General features: G+C 45.5%; 1 protein-coding gene across 1 annotated transcript in view; it reads right to left on the reverse strand.

The window, feature by feature from the left end:
• The window catches only part of Hdac1 (histone deacetylase 1), a 27,176-nt gene extending 12,072 nt beyond the window's left edge, over positions 1–15,104 (reverse strand). Inside the window, exons 1-3 of the mRNA XM_031378781.1 lie at positions 14,948–15,104; positions 7,828–7,940; positions 2,244–2,361 (exon numbers count right to left, since the gene is read on the reverse strand). Of these exons, the coding sequence (XP_031234641.1) occupies positions 2,244–2,361; positions 7,828–7,940; positions 14,948–14,996 (280 nt within the window). The 5' untranslated portion in view covers positions 14,997–15,104. The remainder of the gene's footprint in view (positions 1–2,243; positions 2,362–7,827; positions 7,941–14,947) is intronic.
• Positions 15,105–15,449: the final 345 nt, after the last annotated feature.

Raw genomic sequence — 15,449 nt, forward strand, 5'->3', positions numbered from 1 at the left:
CCTTTCCTCCCCAACTTGCTTCTTGGTCATGATGTTGTGCAGGAATAGAAACCCTGACTAATACAGATGGGGTCTCACTGTGTAGCCCTGGAAGGCCTGAAACTCCTGTCTAGTTGAAGTTATCTCTAGAGCATGCTACATGAAGGTTGTTATGGCATACAGTCTAGTGATGACAGAAACAAGTCTGCTAAGGTTCAGTACAAATGCATTCTTTGTTTTGAGACAGGGTCTTACTCTACATCCCAAGGTGGCCTTGAAGACTCATCTTGCGGCCTCCTCCTCCCAAGTGGTGAGATGAGAAGGCCAGGCTATGAAATGCAAAGACACCGATGACTGCACTCCGGTCAGGAGTCTGGAGTTCTTCTCTACCCTTCCACCCTACCATGCGACTCTTGGACCAGTCAAGTCTACAGACCAGAGAACAGGACCTGACAGCCGCACTATCTTCACCATCGGCATCTGAAGTCTTTGCTACTTTGACTCCTATAACACTATGAATCAAGTCTGAAAAATTAATTGAGACCCTTACCCTGTCCACCTTTTCTCTAAGATTAATTTTGATTGCAAGTTTGTGTTTTGTCTCCATGTATGAATGTGTACAGTGCCCATAGAAGGCAGAGGAGGTTATCAGATCACCTGGAACAGATGGCTACCAGCCACCATGAAGGTGCTTTGAATCAAACCTGGGCCCTTTGCAAATCAGTCAGTGCTTTAACCATTGACCTACCTCTTTAGCCCCCTATGTCCACCTTTATTTTCTTTATTGTTTATTTTTTTTTAAGATTTATTATTTTATGTATGTGAGTACACTGTAGCTGTCTTCAGACACACCAGAAGAGGGTATCAGATCCCATTACAGATGGTTATGAGCCACCATGTGGTTGCTGGGAATTAAACTCAGGACCTCTGGAAGAGTGGCCAGTGCTCTAACCACTGACCCACCTCTTTAGCCCCCTATGTCCACCTTTATTTTCAATGGGAAAGTTACAAATCTAATTTTTTAATTAATATATTTATTCACTCTACATCCTGCTCACTGCCTCCATTAAAAAAAAAAGATTTACTTATTTTATGTATCTGAGTACATTGTTGCATTGGATTCCATTACAGATTGTTGTGAGTCACCATGTGTTTGCTGGGAATTGAACTCAGAACCTCTGGAAGAATAGTCAGTGCTCTTAACAGCTGAGCTATTTCTCCAGCTCCACCAGATCTAATTTTTTTTTAAAGATTTATTTATTTATTATATGTGTCTTCAGACATTCCAGAAGAAGGAGTCAGATGTCATTATGGGTGGTTGTGAGCCACCATGTGGTTACTGGGAATTGAACTCAGGACCTTTGGAAGAGCAGTCAGTGTTTTTTTTTTTTTTTTGTTTGTTTGTTTTTGGTTTTTCTAGACAGGGTTTCTCTGTATAGCCCTGGCTGTCCTGGAACTCACTCTGTAGACCAGGCTGGCCTCGAACTCAGAAATCCGCCTGCCTCTGCCTCCCAAGTGCTAGGATTAAAGGCGTGTACTACCACTGCCTGGCTTAGGCTTGCCTTTCTAATGAGAGCCTTTTTGTTGACAACTAAGCTAGATCCCCATTGCCAGCGTTTCATGGAAACCCCTAAAACCATCTGCAAACAAATGACTGATCTCCATGAAGTCAGCAAAATCTTGTCGATTCAGAGTGGACACTTCAACCACAAAAGAATTCAGGTATGACAATGAAGTCCCAGATTTGACCAATGTTTTCCTACAACTAAAACAATCACAGTTCTACAAATGAGGTATGGCTTCTGAGATGGGATGTACCCTGTAGTGTCAGGGCCCAGCAGGCAGGGGTGGGACCACCTCCTCTCAAAGATTACATCATCTAGTCCACCCTTTCTGTCCTCTAAATACTAAGTTCTAGCAATTACAACTGGACAGAAATCAGAAACCACACAGCACAGCTCATCCCATTTTACAAAACAAAAATCTTAGGGGAAGTATCTTGTGCAGTCAGTTAAGGGCAGCCCCAGGGCCTTGTTCATTACAGTTACAGTAAGCCATGAACAGCACAGGAGCCCTAACTGGGCAAGTCCAACTCTATTATTTACCATCAGGAGACAGGAAAACCAGATGAGCCGAGAAAATGCATTGGCGCCTTTGAGGGGGAAGACATATCAGTTGTGAACTAAACAGGGACCAAAGGGTGGTACTGCCCGCAGAAACCCAATAGGGAGCTTTAGAGCAGGGTGGGAATGGAGCATACTTACATCTTTGCATCTGCTTACTGTATTCAGACATGTTATCTGGGCGAATGGAACGCAAGAATTTAATGTAGTCATCACTGTGGTACTTGGTCATCTCCTCAGCACTGGCTTTGTGAGGGCGCTAGAGGGGATAGGGAGGAAGGGCAAGTTAGCCTTGACCAATGTCACTTCGCTCTTCTAGACGAGTCACTTGGACTCTGCTCCTGGGTGCTAGATGAAAGATGTAAGCCAAAACACCAAGCTACGAGTTTGTTTTGAGAAGGGCAGTGGTAGTTTAAGACTTTCTCTGTAGCCTTGGCTATCTAGAAAACTTGCTCTGTAGACCAGGCTGGCCTTGAATTCAGGGATCCTGCTGTCTCTCCTTTATCTCTCTTAGTGGTGGGATTAAGGGTGTGTGTCATCATGCCTAGTCTGGGAAACCTGTTATAAACCAAGAATTCTGATCAAGTCACTCCCACTAAAACTTTGTTAACATGTTAGAAGTTTCCTGATGATCCCAACATATTTCCTCACAATATTATTTACTTTATTGTATGTGTATGAGTCTTTTGCTTGCATGTGCACCATGTATGTGCACCATGTATGAACAGAACCTATGGAGCCAGAGGGGCATGAGATTCCCTAGAACTGGAATCCCAGACAGTTTTGACAGCACCTGCCATGTGGATGCTGGGAATCAAATACAGGTCCTCTGGAAGAGGAGCTAGGGCTCTTAACAGCTGTGTCATTATGTAATTCAGGTTGACCTCAAATCCATAAGCCTACCTCAGCTTGATTGCAGAACTTACTCCCCTTCCTTCTCAACAGAGTATGAACACATACACCTCTATCTACTACTGCACTCGGGAGGCAGAGGAAGACTGGACTAGAGTATAAAACTGTCTTTTTCTCTTTTTTAAAATTATTTTATTTATTCTTTCTTTCTTTTTTTGTTTTCGAGACTGGGTTTCTCTGTTTAGCCCTGTAGACCAGGCTGGCTTCAAACTCAGAAATCCACCTGCCTATGCCTCCCAAGCGCTGGGATTAAAGGCGTGTGCCACCACACGGCATTATTTTATTTTATTTACATTCCAGCCATTGTCCCACCTCTGTCCTCCCTCCCTCCCATACTTCCTCAGCCCAATCCTCCTTTGAGAGGATGCTCCCCCGCCCCCCACCTCCCAACCATGCATCCCCTCCTTCCCTGAGGCCTCAAGTCTCTTGAGGATTAGGTGCATCTTCTCCCACTAAAGCCAGACCAAGCAGTCCTCTGCTATACGTGCTGGAAGAATGGCTTTAATTAAAAAAACAAAACCAAACATACCAAAAAGCCCTCAAGAGACAGAGACAGGTAGATTATAGAGTTGAGGTCTGTGGAGGAGTTTCAGGCCAGCTGGGGATATAGAAAAGCCCTGCCTGGGAGGGAAAACAAACTCCTCCCCCATCCCTTAGAAAAGGGTCACTTTGAAAGATGTCTGCCTGTCTTGTCTACAGTTTAAACAACGAACTTTTATTGAGTGTTTATTCTGTGTCCATCATATGCACAGTATTAAAGCTCATAGTAGTGTTGCCTTCACTTGCAGCAGAGTTTTACAGTTACAGCAGAAAAGGTTACACTGGTGGTACACGTGACTGGAAATAAGTATCCAACTCTAGGCACTATTTTGGACCTCATTTAACCTCTTACATATATAAATTTTATTTATTTATGAGTACTCCACTGCATAGACATCCGCATGCCAGAAAAGGGCATCAGATCCCCTTATAGATAGTTGTGACCCACTATGTAGTTGCTGGGAACTGAACTTAAAACCTCTGGAAGAGCAGCCAGTGCTCTTAACCACTGAGCCATCTCACCAGCCCCTCACTTAATCCTTAATTTGAGGAAAAATAAAACACCAAGCAGAATAACTCATATCTGGAATCACAGGGCTCAAGAGGCTGGGGCAACAGAGGGAGCCCAAAGCTAGTCAGGGGCATATAACAAGTTCCAGACCAATGGAAGCTACAGAGTAAAATCATTTCTCAAAAGTAAAGATGTGCCTTTAACTCCAGCACTTGGGAGACAGATGCAGGATCTCTGTGAGTTCTAGGCCAGCCAGGGGGCTACACAGAGAAACACTGTCTCAAAACAACAACAACAACAACAACAAAAAAAACACAATCAAACAAAAAACAACCCAAAAACTACCACAGGTTTAGTTTTGTTTTACATTTTTAAGCTTATTTTGCCATGTGTGTCCATGTAAGCGAGTGCCACAGTGCAAGTCAGAGAATATCTGCAGGACTTACCTGTCTCCTTCCAGTATGTGGCTCTGGGTACTGGACTGAGGTGCTAGGCTCCAAGTATCTGCACCCTAAGAGCCATAAACTAAGTAGGCCCTTATCCTCTTGGCAGTATTAGCAAAGCTGTTGTGGTTCTGGCTTCTAAATACTACATAAACCCTAACCTCATCTTGGTCTGTGTTCTGAGTGAGACTGTTTTAAAGACAGCATCCCAGTGTGGAGCTCTAGCTGTCCTGGAACTCACAGAGATCTGCCATTCACCACTACAGCAGCTCATCCAGGAATCCTAGAAGCACTTTAAAACAAGTGGACTAAACAATTTCTTGTTTCGTGACCAGCAGCACTCAAGTTCAACTTCACTTTCAGAATTTCTCTTCTACCATTTCTGTTAATGAAACCAATATCCAGTCAGGGAGAATGATCTGTTCCATTCAACTCTAAATGCAAGCCTATACACATATACACTCCTAATCGAGGGGCATGTTGAAGGCTAGTCTGTGTTACACAGTGAATTCAGGGTAGCAAGACCTAACTTCAAGAAAGAAAAGAAGAGAAAAGAAGAGAGAAGAAAAGAAAAGGGCCACTAGAGAGACAGCTCGGCAGTTAAAGAGCACTGGGTGCTCTTCCAGAGGGCCAGGGTTTGGTTCTTAGCACCTACACAGAGGCTCACAATGTCTGTAACTTCAGTTCCAGAAGTTCTGATGCTCTCTTTTGGCCTGCATGCACACTGCATGCACATGATGCACATATATACATGCAGGCAAAACAAAAACACTCATACAAATAGAATATAAAGAGCCAGGTACAGTGGCACTCACCTTGGAACATACCAATTTGTTTGGGCACTAATAAACCCTGCCCAAAGGATCAAATCACAAAATCCATTAAGGCTGGCAGATAGCTGGAGTTCCGCTAAGAAGCTTCTAGAAAGGGTTTCCTCTCTTTAATAAAGGAGGACAGGTCTGGGAAGTTAGCTCAGATGTCCTAGCACTTTCCTAGTGTGCACAGAGCCCCGGCACAACATGGACTATGTGCAGTGGCTCATGCCTGTCATCCCAGCACTTGAGAGGGGGAGGAAGGAGAAAATCAACAGTTCAAAGCCACCTTCCTCTGTTAATTTTCCCTCCTTGCTTCTTCAGACATCTCCACTGGCTCTGAAAATCAGACAACGGCATCTGGGAAAGAAGATTTATCCACTTTCAATCTCTGAATCGCTGAGGAGGTTGCTGTTGCTAGTTTACACAGGCTGTGAAGACAGCCAGTAATAGCAAACTTTGTGCCATAGAGTGACCAGACGTCCTGACCCGGTCTTTCTCATTCTGCTGGGATAACCCCAAAGGTAACTGGCCTCGTTATTTCTGTTATTCCTTTGATTTTTAAATTTTTTTAAAAATATTTATTTTTTGTATTTATGAGTACACTGTTTCTGTCTTCAGACACACTAGACGAGGCCATTAAAGATGGTTGTAAGCCACAATGTGGTTGCTGGGAATTGAACTAAGGACCTCTGGAAGAGCAGTCAGTGCTCTTAACCACCGAGCCATCTCTCCAGCCCTGTATTTTAAGACATCTTTAAGGTGTCTCTATGTAGTCTTGGCTAACCTGGGACTTGATATGTAGACCAGATTGGCCCTGAACTCAAAGATCCAAGCACTTTCTGCCTCTCAAGTACTAGGGGTAAAGAAAGGCATGTGCCGCTCCACCCAGCTAACAAGTATCTGCCACCGCAGAGGGCAGAGTACTTAGTGTACATGAAATCCTGGGTTCAATCTCCAGTATTGTATGAACTGGACATAAATAGACATGCCTTGCGAAGATGGATAGGAGGTCTGAAGCTCAAGGTCATCCTCCAGCACAAGCTGAGTGGGAAGCCAGGGGCAACAAGACTGCCTAAGTTTGGGGCCAGTTGGGGCTACATATTCAACAAAACCCTGCCTCAACAAAACCAAAAGGAAAAAAAAAAGGCTCTCAATTTGTTCCTCACTGCCTGCAGAAGAGGCAAACTGAGAATCAAGCCAAATTTAATCTACAGATATATTGGTACTTTTTACACATATGCTAAAAAATAAAAACAGATCTGGGAATTATAGCCAAAAATTAAAACAAAGACAAAACCTTGAGCCAACATTTTAAACTTAGGAGGTATTATATAATCCAAAGTTTCAGTTTTTCTTTTAAAATTGGAAGATCAGACAAAATTAGTTAGAACTGCATGTGGGAACCAGCTGTGAGTTTTCACTGAGGCTGGAGAGGTAGCTTGGTGGGAAGTATAGCACCTGAAGACAAAGACCCGAGTTCATGGCCCTCAGCACTGCATAAAAATATGTGTGCATGCCTGTAACCTGGTAACTCAGCTCTTTGGAAGGGGAGCCAGGAGGACCAGAAATTCAAAGGTCATCTTCAGCTATGTAGTTAGATAAGATAAGCCTGAGATACACGAACTCCTAATTCAAAAACAGGCCATACTCTTCCTTTGTTTTGTTTGTTTTTTTTTCTAGACAGAGTCTGTCTGTGTACCCCAGGCTAGCCTCAACTCATGGATCTGATTGCCTCTGCCTCCTAAGGGCTGGGACTAAAAGCGTGCATCACCACTACCCAGCATGTTTATTTGTTGGTTTTTTGATGGGACAGGGTTTATTCTAGCCCAAGTTTAGCTCATTTAAGACTGTAGCCCAGGCCAGCCTTGAATTCTCAGCAACCCATGGCCTCAGTACCCATGCTGGGCTTCCATGCTTGGCTTACTGTGCACTGACTGAAGATTTTTACTTTCTCCAAACAGCATGTCTTCCTTACTTCTGTTTGTGCCTATGTTCAACCCTTGACCTGGATACCAGTCCCTTTGGGAATGCTGGACTAAATTATAGTCGTTTTCATTCTTTGGAGACAGGGTCTCCTGTACCTGGGCTGGCTTTCAATCAACTCTACTGCTGAGGGTGGCCTTGAAATGTTTATCATTAACATTCTTTAACTGCTACACAGACATACTACGGTAAACTTGGTTAGCTTATATGTACTGACACCAAAGTGCTTAAAAATAGAATCTTCATCTACTTGCCAAATAATAGCCACTGAATGAATGAACAGCTGAGAAAGAAAAATAAAAAAATTCACACAGTAGTGGCGCATGCCTTTAATCCAAGCACTTGAGAGGCAGAGGCAGGCAGATTTCTGAGTTCAAGGCCAGCCTGGTCTACAGAGTGAGTTCCAGGACAGCCAGGGCTACACAGAAAAACCCTGTCTTGAAAACAAAACAAAACAAAACAATGCTCGCAGGGCGCAGAGCTGGTAAGACGGCCGGCTGGGTAGCACTCCAGGAACTCACATAGATCTCCATCTTTCGGTAGAGGCCATAGTTGAGCAGCAGATTGTGAGTCATGCGGATGCGGTGAGGCTTCATGGGGTGCCCCTGTCCATAATAGTAGTTTCCAACGTCCCCTGAAAGAGAGAAGGCAGTTTATTCTTTATTTTGGTTTTTTGAGACGGGGTTTCTCTGTGCACCCCTAGCTGTCCTGGAACTCACTATGTAGATCACACTGTCTTCAAACTCAGAGATCTACCTAACTCTGCCAAATACTAGGATTAAAGGCACCAGAGATACCCCTGGGTTCTCTGGTTTGTAAGATTTTATTTTCGGGCTGGAGAGATGGCTCAGTGTTTAAGAGTACTGACTGCTCTTCCAGAGATCTTAAGTTCAATTCCCAGCAACCACACGGCAGTTCACAACTGTCTGCAATTCCAGTTCCAGGGAATCTGACATCAAACACCAATGCACATACAATAAAAGTAAATAAATTTTTAAAAAAAATTTTTCTTTTTAATTACACATTGAACATGTATCGACATGTATGTGCATGCTGGTTCAGCTGTCTCCTGTAAACTGCCTAATGTGGGTGCTGGGAATTGAACCCTGGTCCTCTTGAAGAACACTCAGTGCTCTTAACTGCTGAACCACCTCTCCAGCTCTTAGAGAAGCAGCTTTAGTAACACAGTTAAACACTCTCCTGGGAGAATCCAGCAAACTCCAGAACTCTAACACTCATTTCTAGTTTCCATGATTCTTCTGCACCTTAAATAAAGGGAGCACCTCAGGGTTCCTACATAAGCCAGCATTTAAAGGTGAGTCTAGAACATAGATACACGGGGTAAAATTGACTGCGGAAGAACAGGCAGTGTGGTGACTCAACTCACTGCACCTCTACGGAATTCCTTACCCACAACAAAAACCACTCACTACTACTACCTAGAACTACAACCCACAGCTGACAGATGAAACCAAACTTTCTTGTTGCTTGTTTCATCTATAGAAATTGCTTCTAAGCCGGGCGGTGGTGGCGCACGCCTTTAATCCCAGCACTTGGGAGGCAGAGGCAGGCGGATTTCTGAGTTCGAGGCCAGCCTGGTCTCCAGAGTGAGTTCCAGGACAGCCAGGGCTATACAGAGAAACCCTGTCTCGAAAAAAACCAAAAAAAAAAAAAAAAAAAAAAAAAAGAAATTGCTTCTAACTGGTTCCGGGCCTTCGATTCAAACTATCAGACACATTATGACCAGTTATTTTTCTCAATGTACAGCTCATAATATCCCCTACTTGCTTAAAAAAAAAAAAAAAAATGTTATGACTCCCCTTGCCTCTGGGCTATGACTTCAATAGGCTGGAAGTCAACATTTGTTCAATGTACCTTGTACTGGCTAGATTTAGATCAATGTGACACAAATTATGGTCACCTGGGAGGAGGAAACCTCAACTGAGAAAATGGCTATGGGCCAACCTGTAGAATACTTTCTTAATTAGTAATTAATGATGGAGGGCTCAGCCCATTGTGGGTGGGGTCACCCCTGAGCTAGTAGTCCTAAGTTCTGTAAGAAAGCAGGCTGAGTAAGCCATGAGGAACAAGCCAGTAAGCAGCACCCCTCCATGGCCTCTGTATCAGCTCCTGCCTCCAGGTTTTTGCCGTTTGAGTTCTTGTCCTAATGTCCTTCAGTGATGGACTGCAACACAGAAGTACAAGCCTAATAAACCCTTCCCTCCCCAACTTGCTTTCTGGTCATGATGTTCTGTAGCAGCAACAGAAAGCCTGCTTCCTCTGTGACTGTCCATCAACCATCACCCTGGTTGTGTATTTTCATAAGTAAACTTCTGTTGGGAACAGCTTAGCCATTAGTTCAAACAGCATCTGAGAGGTTAAGTAATTGCTGTAGAGACCATGGCAAAACAATGCCTAAAATAAACCAGGTACGGTAATCTACACCTGTAATCCTTGTACCCGGGAGGCTGAGGTAAGAGGCTAGAGAACTAGCCTGGGACACACGGTGAGAGAGTGTTTCCTGAGTTTAAGGCCAGCCTGGTCTACATAGAAAGTTCCAGGTGAGGCAGGGCTACAGAGTGAAACCCTATATCAAAAAACAAAACCCAAACCCTGAACAAAATATTTCCTGCCCTTCACTTCACAGAACATGTCTGCCAGTCTGCACTGTAGACACACCAGACACACTGAGCATCTCACACACAGCATTCACCTTGACCCAACACATGCTCAGCTTGAACAGTTCCTCAAACCTGGGCTAGCTTTCTCTTTGATGTTTAAAATGTCCGCCATAGAGCACATGTGGAGGTCAGGGACAACCTTCAGGAGTCAGTCCTTTCAACTGTCACACACAGCTCACCAGCTTATGGCAAGCACTTTTACCTGCTCTTTAAAATATTCTTTGAAACAAGGTCTCACCATGCAGTCAGTCCAGGCTGGTTAAAACTCATTCTCCTGTCTCAGGTCCGACTGCTGGATTATGGGCTCATATGCTACCAGGGCCAGCGTGTTCTTTTCTCCCGACGAACTGTATGCTACAAGGACCAGCTCAGGCTCCAAATACTTCATAGATCCAAGTGACTGAGCTAAAAGAACTCTATACGCAGCACCTCAGTTATCTTGTATTTACACATTTAGTTACAGTCATAAGACTTGAAGGCAAAGACTACATACTATTTACATTATGAGCTCAATAAGCATCCAATGAATTACACTTAACTCAGAGAAATTAAGTGCCTGTCTAAGGTCACAGCTATCAACTGATCTGGAAATCAGGAGGACTCCAAATCTAGGACAGAGAAAGGCACCTTAGGTTCCTGGGCACCCATTTCAAGTCTGCATTTAATCTAGAGAGCTCCGTGAAGCCAGGAACAATGGCTTGTGGATAATCACAGCACATAGGCAGCTAAGAGGGGAAGGGAGTTCAAGGCAGTCTGAACTACAGAGAGACCCTGTCTCTACACACAGACGACTCAAGATGTGGGTCTGTGTGATAGGAAGTCGGTTTGTTGTTCTGAGAAAGAGTGTCACTGTGGATTAGGCCGGGCTTGAGAGAACAGCCACCTTTCTGACTCAGTCTCCCAAGTATGGAACTACTGGCTCCAGTCACCAATCTTAGCTTAGTGGATCCTAATTGGGCTACTGTACAAAAATAATAATTCGTATTGCTGGGCATAATGGAAAGCAGAGGCAGGCAGTTCTCTTAATTTGGAGGCAAGCTTGGTAAATCCAGGCCAGCCAGAACTACAAACAAAATCCCATCCATTTAGACAAGTTAACTTTTTTTTTTTCAGTACTGGGGACCAAATAAGAGAACTATGCACTCTAAATGTTCTTTCTCACTACTGCTCTTAATTGAAACTGTCATTTTAGTTTTCTAGAAAGCCAGGTAATGGTGGCACACAACTTTGATTCCAGGGCTTGAGAGGCAGAGATAGGCGGAACTCTCTGGGTTCGAGACCAGCCTGGTCTACAGAACAAATTCCAGGACTACACAGAGAACCCTGTCTCAGAGGAAAAAAACGAAAAGAAGGAAGGAAAAGGAGGGAGAGAGGAAGGGAGTGAGAAAAAGAGAGAGGAGAGGAGGAGGGAAGGGAGAAGAGGAGAGGGAAAAGTGGCTTACAAAAGGTAGAGTGGCTTGTAAACCTGACAGTAAGAGCCAAATGAGTTCAACAGGAAAGAGAACTAACTTTTCTATGACTGAAATCTTTCTACTTTCCCCCGGCTCCTCCTTCATACTGCTAAAGTTCCTACTCTCCAAAGTCCTACGTCACGTTCCATGAAAGGAATGTTCTTGTAGTCACTGTGTATACAAGTTCTGTGTAGGCAAGCCAGAAACTCCAACATCTTCCTGCCTCTGCCCTGCAGGAGTAGAGGAAAGTACTTCCCTGGTGGCTCAAGAACATTCCTACTTCACCTTGACACTTCCCAGCACTTTCTCCCTACTTCTGCCTTCAAACTTGCCTACACTTCAACATTTCTTTGTGACAAACCCAAATGACAAGTAGGGGACCTACAGACCTGTCTAAACGCTGGCTTCTCGCCCACATGTGTCCTCCATAATCTCCATCACCACAATCTCTCTTTTGGTTATTTTATATTCTCTCATATGTAGTCCTGGCTGTCCTGAAACTCACTCTATAAGTCAAACTTGCCTCAAACTCAGACACCCAACCCCCAACCCATCCTACTCAGTGATGGGATTAAGGTGTGCCACCACCCAGCTTGTTTTGTAAAAGACTCTTTCAAGGCCACAAAACAAGACCCTATCTCTTAGATGGGTGTAGCTGTACACACCTTTAGTGCGGGCGTACTGGAGGCAGAGGCAGGTGGATCTCTGTTAGTTCCAGGCAAGCCAGGATACACAGAGACCCTGACTCAAAGATAAGTTGCAAGCTAAAGTGTCCTCTTCTCTCCACTTACTCTGAATCTACCCCAATCTAGCTTTGGCCACAATCCCTATCAGCACTTCTCCACTGGTACACACCTTTAGTCCCAGCAGGAGGTAGACAGATCTCTTCGAGTTCAAGGCTAGCCTGGTCTATAGAACCAGTTCTAGGACAGCTAGAGAAATCCTGTATTGGAAAGACAAAAAAAAAGACTTTCCCACTCTTGTGTGTGTGAAGTTTTGCCTGCATGTATGTCTATGCAGCACACTCCTGTTTAGCACAAGAAGCCTGAAGAGGTCATCGGATTCCTTCCAACTGGAGTTACAAATAGTTGTGAACCAACAAGTGGGCCCATGGGAATTGAGGGCAGCATCTCACAAGGAAGTGCTCTAAACAGTGCGTGTCTGTGGTATAGATGTACCAATGAGTGCAGGGAGCTGTGGAAGCCAGAAGAGGGCGCTGGGTCCCTGTAGCTGGAGTTATAGACATCTGTGAGCCACCCAATGTGGATGCTAGTACCTGAACTCTGTCCTCTGCAAGAGCAGTATGCACTACCAATTGCTGAGCCATCTCTCAAGGCCCTCCTTTCTCCAATTAATAAAGGAAGGAAAACCTCTGCCAGAAGGTAGTAGTAGGCCTGGCGTTTAACCCCAGCTTAACTTGGGAGGCAGAGAAAGGAGGATCTCTGTGAGTTCAAGAACAATCCAGTGGTCTACAGCACCAATTCCAGGACACCCAGGGCTATACAGAGAAACCCCAACTCCAGGAAAAAAAAAGAGAAAAAGGGAGGAGAAATTATGTAATTCCACTATAATCTCAAAAAAAAAAAAATTATGCCTATTACACACTACCCACCATTTTAGGAAGCAGAGATAGGGAAACTTTTCTCCAAGAAATGTATTATCTACAAGAAACAAGAAAAAAAATAACTTAACAAAAAAATGAGGCTGCTGGACACAGTGGTTGCACCCCTTTAATACCAGCACTCAGGAGGCAGAGGCAAGGGGATCTCTCTGAGTTCGAAGCCAGCCTGGTCTACAAACTGACTTCCAGGCAGGGCTGTTACAGACAGACCCTGCCTTGAAAACAAAACAAAACAACAAAATAGGCTTGGGCTGCATAGATGGCTCAGTGGTTAAGAGCACTGACTGCTCTTCTGAAGGTCCTAAGTTCAATTCCCAGCAACCACATGGTGGTTCACAACCATCTGTAATAAGATCTAACGCCCTCTTCTGGTGTATCTGAAGATAGCAACAGTGTACTCATATAAATAAATAAATCTTTAAAAAAAAAAAAAAAAGAAGAAGCAGCCAGGCTTGCTGGTTAAGGTCAGTCACCCCACAGCAGTGGGCAAGACTGAAACAGGAATGTGGCTAAGAGTTCAAAGACAGCAAGAGCAATCAGAGTCACTGAGCCTTCTCAGTCCACTTCTTCAGAATTAAAACAGGCCAGGGTTGTGGCACACGCCTTGAATCCTAGCACTCGGAAGGCAGAGTAGGATAAATCTCTTCCAATGGGAGGCAAGCCTGGTCTACAAAGTGAGTTCCAAGCTAGCCAGGGTTATAGGGAGACCATTTCCAAAAAAAAAAGTAATTTCAACATAGACCGTCATCCTCTACAACTGGAGTTATCACATCCTTTTCTAAACCAAATTACTATCCAAATTATCTTATACTGATAATTACCAAATATATCTGTCTTCTAAATTTCAGACCTAAATAGCCAACCGTCTACTGGCCGGCTGGCTGGCTAGATGTCCCCTAAACAACTCAACAGCTATTCCTAAAACACAAGTAAGTGCTAGACCAAGTGGTGTGTAAGCCTGGAGTCAGAGCTCAGGAAGATGCCGAAGAAGGGTCGGTCTATTCAAGACCAGTGTGAGCTACATTGTGAGACCCTGTCTCAGATAAAGGTGCCATCCCTTCACCTTGCTGTTAGCTCGACTTCCCAGGGCCTGCTTTGTAACTCCAGTTCGTGAGTCCTAAGCAGTGACACACACACCTGCTCCTCTCAGGTTGGGCTGAGGCTCCTGCTCTGTGTTCTCCCACACTCAACATTCCCTTGTCCCAGCACTAACACCGAAAGGTACCTGTGACGTTGTCTAGCTCCCCCTTCAGACGGGAACTCAACACAGGAAATGTGCCTCGATGAGCCCTCTAAGCCCCAACAGAAACACTACCCAGGACAGAGTAAGATGCTCCATGCTGGGTCAATGAAAAGTCGGTTTAACAAGTTGCACCTTTCTCCTAGCATCCCCGGCGAGCCCCATTTCTCAACTAGCAACTGCAGGCTCTACTCATAGACTTGGGGTGGGGGGTGGGGTGGGGGAGGGGCGAGGTCCAGTCCTGCAGAACTCACCAAGATAAATAAATAAATAAATAAATAAATAAATAAATAAATAAAGACAAGGGGGGCAGTGAAAGATCTTTGTATTCTCAGCAGGAAAAGATAGATATCCTGGCAAACCGTCTCCATCATATTCCGATCCCCGCCGCCAGGCTTAGCCTTCCCTCCAGGAAACCCACTCCAACTTCACGTCCGATTCCCTGAGCATCTCCGCCACCGAGATTACCGCAGGCTACCCCTTCCACGACCCCCGCCTCATCTCGGCCTCAGCCTCGACTTCCTCTCTTCAACCTCCTCCTTCAGCCTCTACTTCCCCCCAGCCGCCCCCGTCAGCCTCGACCTCCTCCCAGCCTCCTCCCCCAGCCTGTCCCCGACGCCCGGCCCGCGCCGCCAAGCCGCCGCTCACCGTCGTAGTAGTAACAGACTTTCCTCTTGGTGCCCTGAGTCTGCGCCATCTTGCTCGCCGCCCGGCCCTCCCGTCAGTCTGTCCGCCCGCCCGCCCGCGGCTCCTCACGGCGTCCGACCCGGGGGAGGGGCCAGCCTCGTAGGCCCGCCCACCCTCCGGGCTCACCTATTGCCGCACAGCCCGGGCCCCACGATAGCCAATCAGCATGCGCGGGGCCGGGCCCGGAACTCGGCGGGGGGCAAGGGCAGCTTAGAGAAGCCACCGCGGGCCCCCTGGGCCTGTACCAAAGTCCGGCGCGGAGGGGTGGGGGAGTCCGGGGACCGTACCATCGAGTCCCGGGGGAGGGAGTCGGCTCGGTAAACTCTGCAGCCCGCTTCACAGTTGGGAGCGTGTGCAAAGATCAGAGGCCAACTTTCTCGTTTTACCGAGAATACACCGAGGCTTTCCGGGGAAAGATGCTTGCACAAGGTCACGCAGCTAAAAGACTAGCTTTGGTCTGGAC

The sequence above is a fragment of the Mastomys coucha genome, unplaced genomic scaffold (assembly GCF_008632895.1).
Source record: "Mastomys coucha isolate ucsf_1 unplaced genomic scaffold, UCSF_Mcou_1 pScaffold18, whole genome shotgun sequence".
Taxonomy (NCBI): domain Eukaryota; kingdom Metazoa; phylum Chordata; class Mammalia; order Rodentia; family Muridae; genus Mastomys; species Mastomys coucha.